The sequence below is a fragment of the Vanessa atalanta genome, chromosome 19 (assembly GCF_905147765.1).
Source record: "Vanessa atalanta chromosome 19, ilVanAtal1.2, whole genome shotgun sequence".
Lineage (NCBI taxonomy): Eukaryota > Metazoa > Arthropoda > Insecta > Lepidoptera > Nymphalidae > Vanessa > Vanessa atalanta.
In genome coordinates, this window is record NC_061889.1 from 6475555 (window position 1) to 6498510 (window position 22956).

Consider the following 22956-nt stretch of genomic DNA (forward strand, 5'->3'; position numbering starts at 1 on the left):
GCATATGTAGGTAAGTTTTCGATATGAAATACGTGTCTATTGTTTAGAAATTTTAGTCTTTTTCCTCTGCCTTCGTGTTTGAAATCGTTACATTGCTCTTATATCTTGGCTTATAAATTTGTGTATCCTAAGATACTGGTTAAAATTCCAACTGGGTTCGGTACAGTAAAAAATATAAGGTTAACCTCAAAATTCTAAGAAGCAGCCTAGAGTTTGATATTGGCGCTGCTCACCCTCGTGCCTAGCAGAAACCGTATTCATAGGTTCTGTAGTATCACTCTCTATGGTCGTGTCAAATTGCCGTCTCATCGGATTGTTGATTCCATCTGATAGTAGATGGATTCTCTTTTCTCTTAGTTTTAGACTTACGAATTAAATTTAAGCATTATAATGTGGCTATCTCTGTTGAACGTGGCAGTCGACAGGATTTTCGATAATCAATGTTTGACAGGATAAAACTATTAATTTTACATTCTTAGTTAAACATAATATCAAATCGTACATAAACATTTAAACAACATAAAACAATTTTTCCAATTTACGTTAGACATTTTTCATTTCCGTTTTAATACTTTCCTAGTCATTCGTTTAATAGAATTTCCTTTGAAACCGGTTAGAATTCAGACGTACTACGACTATTCGTAATCAGGTTTATATTTACGATTAATGATTGGAAAATATTAGAATTATTGGAGCGCATAACACATCTTCGAAAAAGATTTTTGACTCTCTCTTCAATTAAAAATAATTCTAAATTTTATTTATGTATTTCTTATATGATTATTAAAGTTGAAAACTTGACAAGCACTTAAGATGTAAAGTATGTTTTTAATTTTTTATATAAAAAAAAAAAAACAAAAACACTCTGTGCATATTATAGCATAGCATAGTTTCTTAATATAAATTCAATCCTTTCTAATACCAAGGAATTGCATATAATTATAGTTAAAGAATATCCCATAACATTATTATATGTATATCTACACTTATATTATAAATGTGAAAGTAGCTCTGTTTGTTACCTCTTCACGCTTAAAACGCTAAACTGATTTAGATGAAATTTGGTATGGAAGATAGCTTGGGACCCGGCGAAGGGAGACGGGGTAGGGTAAAATTCGGGGTGACGTTTTGTGGGCAATAGGTAGTCTTTTAAATTTCACGCTGGTAGAGACGCAGTTTCAAATAGTAAATTATATTTGCATAATAAAGGAAATTATATATAATTCCATATGCATACACATGTACATTATATGCAATTATGATATAAAATTTTGTAGCTATTTTGGTAACGTTTATTATGGTGCGGTATAAACAATGTCTTGTAATAACTTGTAGTTATTCGTAACCAAACTGGCGTGCAGCAGTATTAGAGCAGCGATATTACTTGTCTATCAAAAAATCCCTTTGACGAGGGTACAGATAGTGGGGTGTAGTATATAATGCAATGTATCAAGGTCCATTTATTTATTATCACTTTCATATACAATTAATTTTAAAGTTGACACTTTTAATCATTTTAACAAATATTTTTTTAAAGTTTTTAGTATTATTTTATAGTAATTATTTTTTTAATTTTTTAAAGTAAATGATGATATATTATCTATATATAAAATAAAGTCTCACACCGTATCTGTCCGGTATGTTCGCAATAATGTCAGAAAATACTGTGAGGATTTTTATTATTTATATATTTAATAGAGAGTCCGATTACATTAGCCTTACTTATAATTAAGAAAAAGTTTTTTATTTTTATATTTAGAACACGAACATTTAACAATTGAAAAAAGAAGTATGTATGTACAATTGTACATACCTTACAATTACGTACTTAATCCAAAAAAACAAAACAACAAAAAAGAGGTTTAAGAAGCAATCGTATCCCAATATTTGTACCATTCAGCTTTCAAGTATTTTGAGCAAATTAGATAATGTTATGATAATATTTCTCGTTTGATTTTCCATGTGGTGCGATTGAGAATAGTAAGTATGTATATCTGAAACGTTTCTACGGAATAAACCGTTTCAATATATATTTCTTCGTAGTGCTCTACTCCGACAGGACATTGCAAATTCTGAACGATTTTTTTTGTTTTCCATAAAAATGTTCATACAATTTCTCAAGTCCTTGTCAAATATAAGTTTTCAACTTTACCAAAAGTTCTAAATTCAATAATAAAATGAGAAATTTGGATAAGCTGCCAGTACGCAAGTTTATTACGATAGATGACAAAGGAGATTCTTGCGTCGTCTTAAAATATGATCGTAAATATTGGTTAGGTTACATTAATAATAAAAAAATATATCATTTCTATAAAATGTAATAAAATAAGTGTAATACTTGATATACAAATAAATGAGGAGACCGTTTGGATTTTAGTATGAAACTGTTAAATTATAACCAAAATGTACGTAGATATTTTAAAGAAAAATTGATCATACAACAAAACAAATAATTATAAACAGTATACAAATACAGCCTTGCTTATAATCGTTGTTTAACGGGTCTTCAAATATACACACTTCTTCTGTTCGATCGATGATCGACGATGAATCGATAAACGATTCGACATTCGAACGAAGAAGACGAAACTGTTTAACCAATAATTCCGTAAACAGATTATAATTTTTTTCTACATGCGTTTTGTATTCTGACCATTTTGACATTTACACGAATAATGCTTCCGTAATAACATCAACATACTATAGATGGCGCCTGAGTTGTAACGGATAACTGTTAACAAAAAAAGTTAAAGAGACCCATGCTATGCATTAGTTAGTATAAAAAAATTTGCATATTTATTAGAAAAATAACTATGCAACGATATTCAAACATTTCACATCTGACGTATATATGCCTACGAATATTAGATTAAACCGACGGACGTTATATTCGGGGTAGCTCCGAACCTCGGCAGATGAATTTCCCTTTGTAAGCATAGACAATCGATAGCTTAACTCAGATATTCAGCTGTCTATGCTAAATTGTGACATCATAATCAACTATATTGTAGAAAAGATCATTTATTATTTCCATGTTTTTTTAACGTGTATACATACTAAATAGTAACTATAGATATGTGTATATATATATTTATTTATTTTTACATTATTTTATTTTAATATAACCTTATTAATTTATATTTGTATTGCAGACTCAACCAGTAATATGGTACGAAAACGACCCTCCAGGGCAGGTTGTGATTCTCACGGCAAAAGACTACGACTCGACTGAAAATGGTCCACCTTTCACTTTCGCGCTCAACGAATCCGTTAGCTTCGATATCCGATCCAAATTCCACATACAAGGTAATGCAATTTGCAATTTTTATCTTTTGTTTCTACCGTACCATAGTTTCTTTCAGCTCTCAGATGTGCCATAAATGTAGGGTAAGATAAGTGCTAATACAGCCAAATCGAAGGTAATGTCACACATACTTTGAAACCGTTAGAGAAGTTTATTCTTGTTTCGAAAAGTGTTACACAGGTTTTTCGATACTTTATCTCAGAAAAAGTTTTAAAACTCTTATAAGTATGTAAGTCAGTAGGCGTCGAGCCTACATAAGTAAGTAGTTTACGAGCTCAGCGGAGATGGAAAACATGGCGATGAAATTTATCTCAGAGGAAATTCGGGCTTTCAGCCAGTCGACAATCTTCAGTAAGGCAACTTGACAGCGTCTACCTGCAACAAAATGCTGTTACAAATCTAGCGTCAGCCTTAAGACTGATATTCATATAACAATGGCTTAGAAGTTAATTGAAATTGAAATATTATTAGACAGTAATATAATTTAGTCCCAATTATTTGATAAACATATTTCCACGTTAAATATATCTAAAGATCACTCGATGCAATTTAAATAACCGAATTAGAATCTTATTCGAGCTCCTCTCAATGTGCTTCACAATCTCAACAAAACGGAATTTTAAGGCGGAACTGAAATCGAGTTTTCGATCAATTAATGTAGTTAAAATGCAATAAATGGCGCTTCAAGCCGAACTCGTAACTTTGTTTTAGGAGTGCCAATTCAATTTTAGTCGTTTTCCCATTCAAGTTTGCGTGTTGATAATTGTAACTCGTGTCTGCGGAAATTATTTAGTACCGAACTGCTACGAACTTTTTCGTTTAAGTAGACTTTCTTCTAAGTTTTAAGCCTAACAAACTTTTAACGCGATCGTGTGTGCTCGTTTTGGTGTACCAGCTTTCTAATTTAGTATATAATATTATAATTAATTGATCATCTTTTACTTAAATGTATTTATCTTGTTATTCTTTCAATTCAGTCATAAGAATTCAACTGCTCATAAATATAAAATTTTTAGGCAGAGACCTCCATTCCTCTAAAGAAGGTTTGGGGTATATTTCACAACAATTTTCTGCATTAAATTAATGTGTATGTTACACATAAGTTTTGTTGAGATAATTTTCTTCAACGTTTAGCTGAGACTCTTTATTTCAATAGATTTAAGCAAAAGAAAGTGGTGTTTGCTTGGATTTGAACCTTCATTTTTCATCACGTATTCTGTCCGCTGTACTAGTGGTTAGATGAACTGCCATGTTACGGTTATAACCAATTGGGCTCTCTGGGCTATAAGTCAGTTTAACAGTCATGTAATCGTTATATGTAGATATATAAGCGTTTTCTTTTCTTTCAGGCAACATACTTTCAACAATCGTCTCCTTTGATCGAGAACAACGCAAAGAGTACAAGATACCAGTCGCAATAACTGACTCCGGTACTCCAAGATTGACTGGCGTTTCGATTCTCCACATCGTCATCGGTGATAGAAATGACAATCCGATGGGTCCTGGTCACAGCGATATATTCGTATACAATTATAAGGTAATTTCTAAACACAACTGTGAAATGTCAAACTAATTATTTTTATTTAGGAAAAGGCAAAAGCATTCCATTATACAGCCTCATGTTAAAATAGTTTTTAATCGTTTGCACAGTTAGTTTAAAATTCGAACAGTCACGTTTGTTTGAGTTATATTGAACTATTTTAATTGAACTAGTAACGGAGATATTAAAAAACGAATCAAACGGTAATTGTATAAAACATTTATTGATGAAATATTGACGAAATAAATCGTTTTTTTAACAACTCTTTCGTGATCGTTTTTGACGTAAAGCAACACTTAAAATTGATTGGTTAAAATATTTCACCTTTAATTAACATAGGTAGCAACTAAGAAATTTTATATGCGAAGGTTTATAGATAAGTGTTCTTTATATATGTAATGCTGTGTTTATATGCGTATTTATAAACATAGTGCTAATATATAATAGGTGTCGTGGCATACGCACTGATATATTTCACCGTATCGATACAAAATTCACCGCGATTAGTTGTACTGACTGCTCTGCCATCCAAAAAAGAAGGACCAATATTTCTATAAGTATATCTTGAGATGTATTTATAATATGTATATTTATGCTTCTGCAATTAAAAACTTTTTCGATCAGGATCAGTCAAAATTAGGATTACATATAACTCTGTCAATTGCTCACTTATGTAACATCGATTTATAAAAAATATTATACTCTGTATGTATATTTTATATATGTAATATTTAATATGATATTATTTCCCAAAATGCAATCAGACGGAAACGTACTTCAACGAAATATACAGCTGGCGATATTATGTGAGTATAAATTGGCAATTTGTGTCTCAAAAGGAGAGGAGGAATCATTCGTTCTTTTTTGTTTGTACGTTCTGGATGGTTCCAAATTCAAATGCATAGTTTCTTTTTTAATTTAGTAAACGATTTTATTTTTAGAAAATTTTATTTTGTATCGAATAAACCAAATCGATTATAATTATTTTTTACAAAAATGTTGCTTAAATTATAAAATACGTAAAGTAGAAAATATATTTATTAATGTATTCAATAAATTACTCGCTTTTTAAGACTTTATATATATATACAAAATAGTATTTAGTATAACAGTGACCCATTGAAGAGCACTTGCCTCATCATGCATCAGCAAAACATGCATCTAATTTGTTATCTGTTGGATACATTTTGTGTTATGTCTTGTTTGAGTTTAATTTATCGGAGCTACATTTATTACGATTTTAATAATACTGAACCATTCGTTGAACCATTAAACCGGATACATGTGTCTATTATAATTTTGTAAAGAGAATAAAAATGTTTGTTCGTATGGAGGTGGTAATCTCTAGCATTCATGATCCTATTCTATTTTTGGTTTTCACTTGTAGAAAGCTACATTATTTATGAATGCTATATGCTAGGGTACGCATTATAAATATTATTTATATATTTTATTAATGAATTGAATACGTAGATAAGCCGGGTCGGTTCGCTAGTACGTTATAGGGTTTGCCCTAAATACGCACAATTCGTAACCAAGTATTTATTGGCTGTAAAATGACGCGAAATAAAATTTCGTTGTAATCGTATTTCGTGTGATTCCATTTAACATTTCTCGAAATTAAAACCTTAATGACTTTTAATAATATGTATAGAGTTAATTAAAATGCTTTCATGTTGGTTATATTTTTATTCCATTTTTGCATGACTAAATTAAGAATTGGCGTAAATTTTGTTCGCTTTTAACGCAATACGTCTGCTGTGAAATAATATTATGTATCATTAAAATCAAATTAAAATGTCCTTTATTCGCGAGCACCTTTTGACTTTTATTTAACAAGATTAATTTATCTGTAATTCTACTATCGGTTCCGAGTTATGCGACCCGCGATTTTGCCCGCGTGGATGTTGAAACTGATCTTGTAACATTTTCATGAGTGTTTTTCTAATTACTTATTATTTATAAAGTCTTTATCTGGTGATGGTCGCGGGAAGCCTTTGGATGCTTGTAGTGCAAGGCTGGATTTGAGGAGATCTTGTCCAGAAGTGGCACTGATGATGATGATGAATAAATAGTGTCTGAATAATCTTTGAGAATATTAACATAAAATATGCATTCGAGTGCTACAATATATCGAATAAACCAAGAAATATCTGTAACAATGGTGTTAACAGATCCACTGCTCTTTACAAGCCACTATAAACAATTTTACGATTCCTCCTTGCAATTGCGTCCAACTGAGAATTTTATTTCCAACTACAAAACTCAAATTTGCAAATTTTAGAAGACATTCCTTTACCTGAAGTATTAAAAAATGTATGTAATATTTTTTTATTTAATACTTTTTCCAACTACTCGTTGGTTATTTGCCGGTAAAAAGCAATACTTTATTTTTCGGGAGTGAGTGAGCTAAGATACATAACATCTTAAACCTAAAATAAAAATGAGTCTATTAAATTAGCAACAATATTAAATATTGCTGTTTGACGAAAGAATATGTGATAAGTGGGTGGTACCTACCCAGACGGGCTTGAACATAGCCTTACCACCAAGTAATATAAATTATGGATTAGTATTAAATTTGCAAAATATAAACTCGAGATAGGACACGATTGCGATCTCCTGTGGAAATATAATTGTTAGTTAGTAAAAAAAACCTTAAACCTAATGAACGGATGTGTCCATTAGATGTCCTAAATAATAATAATTTTAGAAATTAAATACAAAATATTTATTAAATGTTTCATACTCGTATGTCAGATATACGTGACATATATATCGTGATATTAAAATGTGTCAATAGATTTAAAATATTCAAATAAAGTTGAAACTGTAAACTATTTAGGGAAACAAAACGAACCGTGAATCTGATCTGATTGGCGATCGAACGTGAATGATTTAGTCAATCCGATAAGCCTTAGCTTTTGTTTTTTAATTTGCGTTTTTGCTTCTTTTATATTAATACTCCTGTCTGATTGAATGATGTTTAGATTTAAAAAAAAAGTTATATTTCAATTTTGACACTGACGTAAATTTGTTGAAATGTCACTGTCATTATTTAAGTATTATTTCATTTACTCTGTTCCATATAGGCGAAGATCTAAACAATCGTTTTATACATATTAAGAAAAATCTAATGTAATAAAACCTTAAATATAAATGAAAAAATTATGAAATATTCGCGCGATTCGGCGGGAAACGTCTAGTTTTATAATATATGGCTATTAAAATGTTAATTTTGCCTTAATGAAAGTGGGTTTAGTGCGGTGCGTACGTAAACTGGGATTACGGGGGAAACACTTTTTACTGCCTTGCCCTGATTCCGCTTAGTTACGGCAGTGGTTTTATTCCGGATAAGTTTTAGTAGTCTTCAGTATACTTACTCAATTTTTTAACACGTACTACATTAACTACGATAAACTTTAAGGTATAAATAAGATTTGATTAAAACATTCAAAATTAAAATATTCTTTATTAATATGCTCATGAAGTCATCTTTAAATCGTCATGTTACAGTTTTGAATTTAATTTAAAGTTATTCAGGAAAGTAATTTTTACCGGGAAGAACAGACAAGAAATTGATAAATCAAGGATTCTATGTGTCATTGTAAAAATCAATTAATCGAATAATATCACATGTATGAAATAAAACCGTTGATTATAACAGTATACGTTCATTTTCATGCAGCATGAATAACGATTAAATGGTATTTAATCGACTTCCCGGCACGTAATTTAATTGGTAGAAATTAGTTAGCACTGAATTTCTTATTGGTGCTTTTCGGTATAATCTAAATTTCGAGCGCGACGTTATTTTGAAATTTCATTGTAGTTTTGTAATATGGCAATCAAAAAGTGCTTAAAAAATATTATAAGCATTGTTCTTTTTTGAGATTACAATCAACACATTACCATTATTTAATTATTATATTAGGAAAATCAATATTATTAAGACGTTAGTTTTGTTTGTTCGTTTTTCAATAGATGCTAATGAATAAACTTACATATAATTTTAGTTTATAGTTGTTTTAATTACTTACCGATCGCAGCGCCTTCAGAGCCCAAACTAAACCATTCAGGGACCTACTTAATTACTTAAACAATTTCATTGGAATTGGTTCAACGTCTTAAGAACACACACACACACACACACACACACACACACACACAAGTATTATCTGATTAATCACGAAATCTCAGAAACTATAAAACCTACAAATTTGGCAGTTAGGTTCCGCGTTGTCGACATCCGCTAAGAACGTCCTCGAACGAAAATCCACCCCTAAGGGGGTACAACGGGGATTGAAAGTTTGTGCTATGTAAATTTGGCTTGGGTACTTTAACATGGTTGATATATATTTAAAAAAATCTATAGTCTAAAAGTCAGCGATGGCCATCACTCCATCAGTCAAAGATAAGTCACAGTAATTATTTTTATAAAGTTGGAAAAATAAAAGAAAACTGTAGTTCATCTTATTTGTAGCACAGATTAATCCGTATCAAAATAAAAATAAATATAATCCCCATATAATAAATATTAAAAGGCCATTACAAAACGAAGTCGGAATGGGTAGCTAGTTCATCGTTAATTTCGTTTGATACAATCTTTATACGTATATTTAAAGCATAATTAGGGCAAAAAAACTTTTTTATCAAAGCATACATTTCTATTATTAAAAATGTTACTATATTATTTATGTTTCGACTCTTGGGTTTTCATTACTTAAATCAAGGTCACGCTGAATTGAAATCAAACCATAGAAAATAAATTATCAGAAGTGGCATGATTTCATTTTACAAAGTTTTGTTGCGTAATAATACATGTTATGAAATTAATTTTAATTATGAATATCTCGAAAAGATAATATACAGACGATCTAAGTATTAATAAGGAAATGTATATTTTTCTTTTTTTGTGCCTATGTAGTGATAGAGCTGCCGTTAAAATTTTCTTTGATTTAGTTTACAATTATTTATGTTTTTCCTTACTTTGAAGCGGTTTATTCATTTTAACATTTACATACATATATATATAAAGCAAATCATTTCGTCTTAAGTTTATATTTTTGTTTAGATAGTGACGAACTACAAAAGAAGTAAAACAGACGGATCAAATTTATTACCTAACAGAGCGTGAATGCCGCGCTTGACACTCGCGAAAATTAATTATTTTATATCCTTGTGTGCGTGTACTCAGTGGCCAAGATTTGCACACAATTTTTCCAACGCGTTCTCAGCTTTGACGGTGACGGCAAATAATCTAAGCCAATCGCAAACTTATTTAGATAAAACATTTGAATTTAGAAAGAAAATTTTATCATAAAATATGACATTTTGCTTCTGTTGTATCATTCAATACATCCTATTTCTAATATATAGTAAGTGCTTGAGCTAGAACCGACTTACTTAATGAGGCGACGACTTGCCCGCAAATGCGACAGGAGGTTCTACTCCTAATGAAGTTTATACCAAACGACTCGTTACTTAGGAAATAGCTTGCCATGTTAGTCTAGGCGTTTAATGGAGATTAGTGATATATTGTGCTCAAAACTAAATTTCAGCTATAGTATTGTTATACTGAAAAATAAGAGTCTTATTTAATAGTATATAAAAATATTAACGTAATATCGAATTATTATATGTGTTTAGATTAAGACGGATAGTCTCTATATATGATCATACCTCTAACGCCATCTGCTAGAATTTACAGGAACTATTTTTTTTTTTAATAACAACCAATATGGAATGCATGTCACGTTTATTTAGCGCAGAAATTACCAGTGCTAGGCTAATTGATCGTTTATTAAACTTATATAAACATTTTTAAATCAATGTAACGATATTTCAATAGTATTCAAAACGCGATAACAACTTTGGAAAGCTGAGCTCGGAAAATTAATTAAACAAAAAAATGAACTGAAGAGCTCTTTTAAAATACAAGAGCAAATCGAACTCTATTTTAAACCAATCGAATACTTTGGAAATATTTCTTAAATAATTGCCGTAAAAGATTCATTTTTGGTTTAATCACAATTATTATCAGGAAATTATATTATTGTATATATCTACAGGGCGAAGCACCGGATACAGAAATAGGACGAGTCTTCGTTAACGATCCTGATGATTGGGACCTACCAGACAAGCGGTTTATGTGGTTGCCTTCCTATGAACAGAGAAGCCCCTACTTCGATGTTCACAGTAACACTGGCATGATAACCATGAAAGAGGGAACGCCCAATGGAACTTACCTGCTACGATTCAATGTAAGTATACAGATTATATTAATGATGTTATTTTCAAACAAATTAAGCAAAAAGAAAAGTAGCGTTGGAAAAACAGTTCTACTAACAATTTTTCATTTGTATCCTTTCTTTGTATAAAATTTTTTAACGGCTTTGGTAACATAAATACTTTTCGCGTTGCTGAAATCTCACGAATTCATAATTCCGCTCCAGAAGCTTCAAAATTTCTCATTCAGACCGTCAAAAATATTGTTCATATTAAATTTTTTGAAATCTTAACCTTATCTTTATCGTCGAAAAATTAATAAAGTCTGAAAAGAGTTCAGCGACTCCCGTTCTATTTATGTTTGCAGTTCTCTGGGGTTTGAAGTTGTGGGGAAGTTAATAATTAAATGTTAAGCACTCGCCGCGTGACCTGACCGACTGAGCTATGAGGTCTAGGTAGAACGTGCCTATTTCTATTCTAACTCCGTATAAATTGTTGGCGATTTAATTTAGTTTGAACAAGCCGATTCGCTTTTGATTATATTTATACGGTTGTCGCAATGCGTTGTTTGTCTGAGTTAATTTGAAATTATATTGAGTTGAGAAACAATTTTATAAACCCGCTAAAATAGACGTCCAATTTAGTAACGTCAACAAAACAAGTTCGTGATTATTGGCAACTTTTTCAATAATCTACGTATATTTATTAAAATTATTTTCAATATTTTTAAAGGTGACAGAAGAAAACGAACCGCTCGTGCCCTTCCACTGGGTGGAGGCGACAGTGAACGTGACAATAAAGGAGATACCCGAGGAAGCGGTCGACAAATCCGGATCGATCCGCTTCGTGAACGTCACCGCTGAAGAGTTTATTATTCCTGAAGCAGATGTAAGTAAACAAGTATCACTTATCCTCTTACTGACAGTCTCTTTTGTACACGGATTCGAAGAGTGCAATGTTAATTCAGAATGTACCGAATGTTCTCTTGAACATTTTATTATTTCCTATGTGAATATTTTACGTTTGGCCTTAAAAGTTTCCTTAAGAAAATATTTGAAATACAAACCGTGGCTTTCATGGTCTGACCTCGTTAAATATATTTAAATTAAATGTTTAACTCGTTATGTAAAGTTATGTTGAACACTGAAAATGTTCTAAATATACGTCTAAGCATAAAATCTTTGAAACTAAGTAAATGAATCTTAAATCTTAACTCTGCTGTTTATTAGAAATGCATTCACACATTCAACCGCAAGCCTCAAAGATGGAGGCTCCTTTGAGGTTTTTACTTGAAATGTTTTGGATAATATCCAAGCCGAAATTATGTATATACTGCAGTATAATGTTGTAAATTTCGAGTGAACACAGCTTCATAAACGCACTAAGAGTTAAACATATACTCACTTGGGAAGCATAACCGTCATAGTCTATTAAGTTATTTAAACTTTGTACTCATTATAACAGAGCTCTAAGAGATTACAAGATTAGACTGTATACATCCATTTGTATCTTAAACACCCAACTGGGTATTATACGGGGCCTGCCCTGAGTTGTACTATAAATAATGATAATAATATCGTATGAGTTTGCATATGCGGACAAAGTAGGATTTAACAGCTTTGCCCGGTTAATGTCAGACGCATAAAAGATACCATTATACGGATACAAAGGCATATGAAATGCATTCATTTGATATACTAATGCAACGATTATATCTCGCTTAAAAATCCAAATTATTATAAAAATTCAACGACTTTATAATAGTTTTGATATTTTAATGACGTTAAGTACGAAGTGACTTATAAAATTGAACGAGGAAAAATTCAAACAACAACGGAACTCCACATTTTGTGTAGCCCGACAAGTTCACGATCGGAAGAAATACCTAAAGGATAAACTCTTATTCGAATGGAATAAAAACTTTATGTCAATATAAATAAGGTTCACATTCAAATAAATATACGAATCCTTTTAATATTAAGCCGAAACTTGTTCAGCAGAAAGTTTATTATTAGGATGCGGGGTAACATTCCAAGGTCAACTTAGCTGAAGTTACGGGTCTCAAGCTACTGTCGGCGAGTTTGATATCAATGCATTGACATGGTTGATCGTAATTTATCCCTGATTTAACTGCGTTTAATACAGCTAGTACATCCTGGTAACAATAAGAAGCGAATATCGTATGAAAATTATGCGATATATTTACAGTAGTTTAATTTTCTCATACAAAATGTAGATTACCTCGGACTTTCGAATTTTAAATATTTATAAATTATTTAATCGTAGTTTCTCATCAGCAACTTCATATGCGAGTGCTTTGAGCGTGGCTGAAGCTGAAACTTGTGTTTCACAATTGTTCTCATCCGAAGAATTAATAAAATAGGACCGAGAAAAGTTTTAAATGAAAAATTCATTATAAGTTTATTGTATATTGTTTTAATAAATGCAATTAATAATTTAAAAATATTATAAGATGTATTGTATAACATAAGTCTAGGATTTTTAAAAAAATAAAATCGTTATTTGCGAGTAGAAGCAATATAAAAATATAAATGTATAAAGATATACTACAAAATACTATATCTATCTTGTTTCCGCAGGGCACGAGTAAAAAGGACAAACTACATCGTCGTCTATCGGAACTTTATAACAAGTCAATGGACAATGTTGACGTTTTCACGGTATTCAGCAAGTTGACTGTCAAGGACGCGTTCTTGGATGTCCGGTTTTCAGCTCACGGGTCGCCGTACTTTGAAGCTGAGAAGCTTGATAGTATGGTTATCGGGATACAGGAAAAGGTATGTCACCAAAACTATATATTTTATTTATTCAAAACAAACGATAGCAGATACTTTAAGTGACGGTAGACTGATTTTTAGCACGATATTGTCATAGTTAGAAGTATTAAACATTATTTATATTGTTTAAACTCTGGTCTATGGACACTCATTACATATTCTACCCCCAAACAACAATAGTGTTTTTCTGTTCTGGTTGCAAGGCTGAGTGAGCCAGTGTAATTACAGGCACAAGTGACGTAACATCATAGTTCCCTAAATCGCTGGCTCAGTGGAAAAAATCAAACATTAAATGAGACCAAATTCATCACGTTTACAGTAACTATTTTTATTTTTATATCAAATGAAGTTCTTAACGTAAGGTAAGTTATTCAAATAAATAATACCCATACAAAAAATAAATATAATTGCTACGAAAACTTAAGTCCTTCTTGAAATAAGTAAATCATTATGAATTCACAAAGGAATTTCCAAATTAAGGATTTCTTTCGTAAAAATGTGACATATCCGTCTTGTATTGTAACCTAATCTACCGATTTAATCTTGACGAATTGTTCGAGCGTATTCGAAAAAGTATTTTAATGTGCAATTGCTTCGGAGTTTTTAACTCGTACGGTTAAATCGGTGCTAGGGTTCGTTCTAATGACCTCGTTAGCAATAGAGGAGGATATATAAAGCGACCACTACACTAGGCAGATACGGATTATCTACAATTAAACATTTACTGCGAATGGGTAACTTGAAAAATCGCAAATAATATACAATACATTGAACTAACGTGACTTAATAGTAACAAAAAATGTCACCATACTTATTGATATGTAATTTTGAACAGGAAATAGTTTTTATATTTCTAAATTAATTCATACATATTTGTGCAACGTAGTATTAAATAGCAAAACAAGCAGAAAATTAAAACAAATGACTAGTTTTTTTTAATAATTAATAGGGCATAGTCCAAAATACTAGGTAGGTATCGTCCATTGATCATTTATTCTATCTTGTATTTGCGTTTTGCCTGCAGCTTAAATTAATGATTAAACCAGCTACAGTCGTTCAAGGCATCTTAAATTCTATTATTTTGGATAACATTTTGTTTCAATGCTTAGATCATAAGTTTCGTGATAAATTTTAGTATAATAATTTAAAAATATCTTCGTAGCTGGAAGAGGAACTCCAAGCGAAAATCTACATGGTGAAGATAGACGAATGTCTAATAGAAAAAGAACAGTGTGAAGACTCTTGTCGTAATATCCTGATGAAGAACAATGTCCCGCTCTCTGTGTACACGAACACAACCAGTTTCGTCGGTGTCTCCGCTAGAGTGGAGTCTGAGTGTACTTGTGACGTTGAAGAACCGCTCGTGTGCTTGAATGGAGGTAAATTAGTCCAAATTACCTTCTAGCTGTCGTAATAGATATCCGTCTGTATTCTTTGATGCCCATTTAATGATTTCATCGTAAATTTTTGTAATGAAATATTTACTACTTTATGAAAGTATGTAATTTCATTTTGAACTGTTTTATTAATACAATTGTCAAAACAATGCTGGATAAAAATACACTTTGATACACATGGGCCGAATTTTGACGCATTTTTTCACAACCGAGCACGTAGCTATGAAAACACAATATATGAAAAAAAGTAATTCTTGACGCGGTTTGATAATTACTTAAGATTTACCTAATCTAGCCGATCGGCATTACATGATTGGTGATAATTCAGCGACAACTAACGGAGTCCTTTATCTTCGAAGGTACCCCATTCGCTGACAAATGTGAGTGCCCAGAGGGCTGGAATGGACCTCACTGTGAACAAACCAGCATAGCTTTCCATGGCGACGGCTGGGCGATGTATCCAGCTCCGCCAGCTTGTCACGAGGGCCACGTCACGCTCACAGTCACTTCGCACACGAGTAACAGTCTCATATTCTACTTGGGACCGTTAAAATTCAACCCACTTCTGGATGTTCAAGGTTAGTGTTCTTTATCTTTAAAAAGTATTAATAAAGACGAATATTTATAAAGAGTTTTTATTGCATATAAGTAGTAGATATATGTATTTATGTATTTATGTGAGGATGATGTCCTGATTTCGATCACAGCGGCAGATTATAGGCCATAATAGTGCACGTTTGTGTGCTCAAAGACAGGTATCCACTCTTTCTTCCACCTTTCTCACAAACCGATGGCAAGGAAAATCCCCCACGACCAGGCACAGAACATACTTCACATGCCTTCTGAAGCAAGGGAGTGTGTAGTACATTTCCAGCTTCCATACTCTGAACTGTTCCTAAGATTTTTTCGACAGAAAAATTCAATATATTTGTATCGACCTGATCTGGGGTTTGAACCAATAACCTAGAAGCAAGATCTGTCGCGAATAAACCAACGGGTTAGTCATTTATGTTCATAGATTCATATATATTTTTTCCATATTATCTATTTTAGATTGTATAATATAATAAATACGTTACCATAATATTAAAGGTTAATTAATTATGTAAGATTATATGTTGCTTTCTATTTTTGTAAAAGTAATAAATAACGTCGAAATAAAACTGTTGAACAACACTTATCGTTCATATAATATTTTCAATTTCGAAAATGTAAACTGAAATTTTAAATCATTGTCTTATAATCGTGTTTAAATTATTTCTATTAAGAATAACTTTATAGCCTAAACGGCGTCAGGGCAAGAAAAAAAATATATTTATGCGTTTAAGACGTGACGCTTTCATATTACCCCTGAAATGTAGAATCTTTACATAGTATAAAACAAAGTCGCTTTTTCTGTCCCTATGTCCCTTTGTATGCTTAAATCTTTAAAACTACGCAACGGATTTTGATGCGGCTTTTGTGTGTGATTCGAGAGGAAGGTTTTTGTATAATACGTAGACAATATAGTTAAGTAACACTGATAATTTTAAAAGTTTCTAATGTGATGTCGTAAATTTATACATTTTTTTCGCTTACATTGTAAACACTGGCTGAACCCTACGAGATAGATCAAAATAATGTACTTCAGTATTGTACACCTTAAAACGGTCTTCAAAAAAGTCCGCGATGGTATATGTCTATGTCTTAGGGATTACCCACATTGTACCCGTGCGAAGCTGAGGCGGGTCGCTAGTTATTTATAAAAATAACCCTTAATCAAGTCCATTAATTGAATGAGTAAATATGACCCCCAACGAGACCCCTCCCCCCCTTAAAAAAAAAAAACATTTTCTTAATACACCTCTCTTTGTCTTGTAGTATTAATAGTTGAATTATTTACAGTATTCTTATATTTGTTACACCCACGTAATGTCTTTGTTCTATTTCAAGTAACTTAAGACGCTTTATTAATATTACTCTCCTCATTTCAAAGAACAATATAAATTATTAACTATGTACAAAGACTAAAAGTATTGAATAATTAATTCTAAACGAAATGTTATTTTTTAAGTTTCGAAACGATAAAATGTTTTTAAATTTCTGAACAAGCATAGTTTTGTATTAGAAAATAATGGCAACATTTTAAAGTATCGTTTGAAAGCGATTTTCTAATCGAGCGGTTTTCTTTGATATTAGTACAGTAATTAAGAAACAATTGTTGTCAAAGGATAGCTGATCTATCTTTTAAAATTTGAATAGAAATTAATAACACTAATATAATGAAAGTCACTTTGTTTGTCATAAATAATAAAATTGTATTATATAAATATAATCGATAAAATCATTAAATTTTTCAGACATGTTATCAGAGGTACAAAAAAAAATTACCTAAATTCTGAACAAGAACAACAAGAACTGTACTTATATCTCATGTTCCTAATAAACCCGAAGCCTACGATACTAAATTTTATATGTTATACAGTAAGACAACTTGTGCTTTTATTTTAGCCCTGCACTGCTACTTTCCTAGCCGGATTAGATCCTGTAACCTTCATTTAACATCCTAGGGATCCAATCCACTGAGCCATCTGCGTTATATAATAAATATTATTCCATAATATTGAAACTAATTCATGATTCATGACTACATAGACGCGATACACTTAAATAACTAATGTCACCCTAAAATTAACGTGAACGAAGAATGGAGGCGGTACCTTTCGTGTTCGTTTTCGTATTTATGATTAATGGTTACCTTAAGTAATCCAATAATACTATCTCATAAAGGAATCTATATTGTAGACTGCCATCGCACCGTGGCATTTACTGTGTGAACGTGGCGTTAATGACTAGATTAATAGAAGACGAATAATATTATACGTATACATGGGATACTAGTTACACGAGGCGTCGCTTGTGTTTTGTTTTGTCGGTTATCAGGTGATAAGTATAGAAGTAGTGTAAGTCCTTCCTTGGAGTTCAAGCTTCATATAAGAGCAACAGACAGACACCGTTACTTTCGTATTTTTAAAATTTGCATAGATAATGAAATAAAGAACAAAACTACCTTTAACGTTTGGAGAATGTATATCAGACAATGAAATAATAATGACTATACCGAGATTTTACTATATCATTTAATTTAATCAATTTACTGATAATAATTAATTTAATGTGCCATCTATCAATAATCTGAAGCAGATATTATGACATACTTCAACACTCTCTCTGAGTCCTCTCTTTGGCATATAATTGATATGTAATATCAATTAACATTGATCCTAGGTGATAGTTAAAAGAAATGCCAAAACGAAGGTCGCCTGACAATTGTTTCTGCATGGTGTAATACTGTTGGCCTCACAGGGCTTTGCTGACACCTAGTAGGGATGAAAACTTGGCTCAACCTTGAAATTTAGTCCACCTCGGATTCCGTATGCCATCCTGTGCCTGCAGTGACGTCACACCTGGACCTAGTCAAACTGGCAGAACATATATTTCATACTCTCTGTCGGACATCTTTATTATTTACTTTGTGGAGAAATCGTTTGATGCTTTTAGTGGTATGATCTCTTCAAGTGTATTTCCACCCACGATTTGTATAAATGACCCATGCAGCAGATTTCAAGGTGCCCAGTTCGAATCCCAAGTCGGGCTAAGTTTTTTATTATTTTGTCAATTAAAACTCATTCACAAATCCTATCCTAAGTGTTGGGAAAAAAATACAATAAAATTTAAGTCAATTATTATTAAAAAACAAAATCATAAATCCATCCATGGTGCTCCTAAGCATAATCATCTTCCAGTAAATATTACACTTAAAGCGCAATAAATATCTTAAGAGTAATATACACTTGCACTTTGGCAAGGCTTTCGCTAGCGAGCAAATATTTCTTCTGGCGTTGCCAAATTGGCAATACGGTTAAGTGGATTGCACACACTTGTCGCAACAGATACGTCAGTTAATTCGTACACTTAGGTTTACTAAATTGGACCAGAAAAATCCTGATTTGAACTCACCCTTGACGAGCAGTCAAATCAGAAAGTACTTCATTCATCTGGCAAATCTTGCAGTAATTAATTCATTTCTTATTCAGCTGCAAAGATTCACTATTTAAAAAAAAAAGAAAAAGAAATGAAAATACTAATCTTGCTATTTTAGTCAGACATCTTAGACTTTTTTTCATTTTACCGACAATACCTAGCATGTATAATAAAGTAATTATAGGCTTAGAACATAACACTAGGACGAAGCTTAAAAGGTCTTTTAATAGGTCTTTTACATTGCCAGTAATATCTTTGATCACTTATAGAGGAGTGGAAAATTTTAATGTAGATTATTTATTAAAAGTAAACAGATAGAAACAATACAAATATAATGAGACACATAAACACTATATGCTTTTATTATAAGTAGCTAATTGCATCTTATTTTTAAATCGAATGAATTGAGATAAAAGTACACCTATTCTGATACTTTCGATGTGCCTTCAATCATACAAAACAAGATGTTATTAATTTTAATTACACACTGCCTTATTCACCAAACCATTTAAATATAATAAACTTAATGTCTCTGATACTTCAAGTTCTATTTAAAAACGGAACATGTTGTAATTAATGATATCTCAAGATGCGTGTTGTGGTATGTGACCAATGCTTGATATTTGTCCAGTCCACTGTCCAATCGTGTCACTGATATTTTATCGGCTATCCGACCATGTAATACTAATGTTCATTGTTCAATACGTCAACAATTATTATTGGAACATAACACAAATCAATAGATGGCACGTAATGATCGAAAATAAAATTTAATTGTTAGTTTCTGTCGGTAATATTTTATTAAAGTGCACTCAAATTGAAACGTACAATATACCATATTATAAGTAATAGAATTACAATGTAAAAAATACGAAACAATTCCGATAATACAATACGGTATTACAAGAGCGGTAAAGTTAAAAGAGAGTTACACCGAATCTAGCATAATCTCACCTTCGTCGCTTTCAATCCTTCGGATAAAGTTGCTTACGTTTGCACAATGAAACTATTGGCAACCGACTTCAGTGAGCCAGGGAAGTATTTAAGTAAAATCGAGCACGAGAAAGCTCGACATTGTCGACTTAACGATAAATATGTCGTAGTTGATCGGCGTAACAACTTGAATAATGATTTCCGACGAAAATCACAATTGTGGCCCGACGCATGCCCGGAGTTTTATTCCCCTATGAATTAATGAAATTTAAAAGAAACTCTAAGGATTGTTTGTGTGTTAAAGAACTTTTATGTTATTAAACTAATGATTTTTTAGATAGGCAGACTGTCACAGTTATGTTAAATAAAAAATAAAAAATTTTGATATTGTAATGAAGCCCATAGTTGTAAAATTTGAGCACCCGCTGCTTTTTTCTTTCGCCGGTTTTTCTCAGGTTTTTATTTCCGAATCAATGATAGATTTTTGACAGTCAATGAGCAAGTGTAGTGTTATCAATAGCTTCCCTATATCTATAATGAATAAAAAAATTTACTCGCCTTGAAATTATTTAAGGCATTTTTAATATTTGAGCAATGTTTGAATATACCAAGATTTTATGAACTTTTCCGAAGTCAAAATTCTTTAGGAAATATTTCACAGAAGTCTTTAAGAATTCATTTAAACTCTAAAATCTAAATAAATATTTCATAGAATCCATTATATAAAATGGAGAGCATTAAGGTGCTCTAAAATGATTAAATAAAAACATATCAGCTAGTTTTTTATAAATGAAGTGATCAGGAAATTTCCAATCTAACATAAAAGCCAGCCCAAGTACGTATAAACAATTGACGTGCAGAGCGTGTCCGCCTCTTTCCTTAGTCACTGTAATGATTTTTTAATGATCACGTAATGACTGACAGCCTGCACGGAGTTATGATTTATGGACGCGATGGTCGTGATAAAGTACCAATTTTTTCACACGATTGCTTACTTTTCGAGGATTACACAATTATTTTAGGCTCGTTACTGTTTGTACTGCCTCGTTTTCAATGTTTGCATGTAATTAATACCTTCAAAAAGATAACACGGCTAAGGATTGTTGTTTCAGTTTGAAGCATGTCTCGGTGTATTGGGATCGAGTTACGTCATTAAAACAATGATATGGCACGACATGAGTTTATAAGATGATAGACGTGAATTCTTCGTAATGACACGCGATATGTTCGGTGTTGAGTGTCGGTTTAGTGAAAGCGACAATTTTATCGCGCAAAAATGTAATACGCTTAACGCTAATAACATTTCGGTTATCATTTTGAAAATCGAATGTGATAAGTTATTGCGATGCGTGTTTACCTTAAATATTATAATTATTGAAAACGATCGCGTATCATTTTCAAGTATTTCACAGCTTCGAGTTTATTTTGACAAAAATGTTCGAATTATGGTGATACATAAAATAACCATAAAAACAATGAAATAACCATAGCAACAATATGAAGTATGATGTATTAGTCGTATTGTATAAAATGTAAACTTACTTTTTATATAGCCTGTCTTGTAAGGATTGTTGGCTTGAAATGAAAAAAAAAAGAAACAGACCCTACTTTTTAAATTATATCATTAAAATGAGTAGTTAGCTTTAGATTAAAAAAAAAGTTTAAAGGTACTTGAAGAAGCTAATGTGAAAAAATAGGGGTTAGATCGTATATTTTCTAGAAAAATTCTGGCACGGTGCCAGAGATTGCCAATAGTCCTAAATTATTCTTGACAATATATTTTTTTATGTCCAATTTTTCTTACCGACATAAAAAATTACAAGATTATCATAATTGTACGACGTAGAGTTTTTTATTATTATCGATCTCCAAAATCTCAAAAATCCAAAAGGGATATCAAATAAAAACAAACCAATAACACCGAAATAAGTGATATGTGACTATAAACATGCTACTCACATAACAGTCTCTTTCCGAGTGTGCCAGACTCAATGGATATCAGATAGAGCGTATTATGTGCTAATAATGAGCTGTTTTACAAAATTTTGTCGCTTGAGCCAAAACATTAAAGCCTGCGTTATAATCCTTGAGCTTTAGCCAACGTTGTTGACGCTAAGGTTATTTGCACATTAACAGTGCGGCTCCATAATAGCCTTACAAGTTCTTAGAAATGTATAATAGTGTTAATTAAATTAGAATAATAGTTACTTTGGCAAATTTGCAAGAGTATTAAGCGTGTTGCACAGTAAATATTTTAAATATCTTGACCATGTATTTTACGAAGCTATATCCAACGGACACTATTTTGCTATTTCAAAATAAACCTTTAATATAATATTAAAAAAATAATAATCAATTTTTCAATTCACAAGGGGACGATACCATTGAATCGTGTATCTTCAGATAGGTACTCCTAATTTAGTCTTATTCAACTGATAATAATGTCATCGCTGTTTGAATGAGGGAATATTTCTATACTTCATACTTTTTTTTTTGTTGCAGACTTTATGTCTTTGGAGTTGGTAGACGGTTTCCCAGTTTTGCTGGTAAATTATGGATCAGGAACGACACGTCTCAACAACAGTGTTGTGCATGTCGCTGACGGCAAACCCCATCTAATCGAAATCGTCCTCATGAGAAGTTCCATAGAAATGTTCGTAGATAGATGCAAGTTATCGACTTGTATGAGTCTCGCAGCGCCGACGGGACCGAGGGAAATACTCAACGGTAAGT

The 22956-nt window shown here is 31.7% G+C and overlaps 1 protein-coding gene across 2 annotated transcripts in view; it reads left to right on the forward strand.

Moving 5' to 3' along the window:
- Window positions 1–22956, forward strand: part of LOC125071267 (DE-cadherin) — a 182308-nt gene that overhangs the window by 155499 nt on the left and 3853 nt on the right. The window contains exons 12-20 of one of the 2 annotated variants that reach the window (XM_047681412.1): window positions 3153–3306; window positions 4654–4841; window positions 5609–5650; window positions 10916–11107; window positions 11805–11960; window positions 13673–13870; window positions 15033–15249; window positions 15627–15845; window positions 22726–22950. In XM_047681412.1, coding sequence (XP_047537368.1) covers window positions 3153–3306; window positions 4654–4841; window positions 5609–5650; window positions 10916–11107; window positions 11805–11960; window positions 13673–13870; window positions 15033–15249; window positions 15627–15845; window positions 22726–22950 — 1591 coding nt within the window. The remainder of the gene's footprint in view (window positions 1–3152; window positions 3307–4653; window positions 4842–5608; window positions 5651–10915; window positions 11108–11804; window positions 11961–13672; window positions 13871–15032; window positions 15250–15626; window positions 15846–22725; window positions 22951–22956) is intronic. The other variant, XM_047681413.1, reaches the window with a different exon arrangement.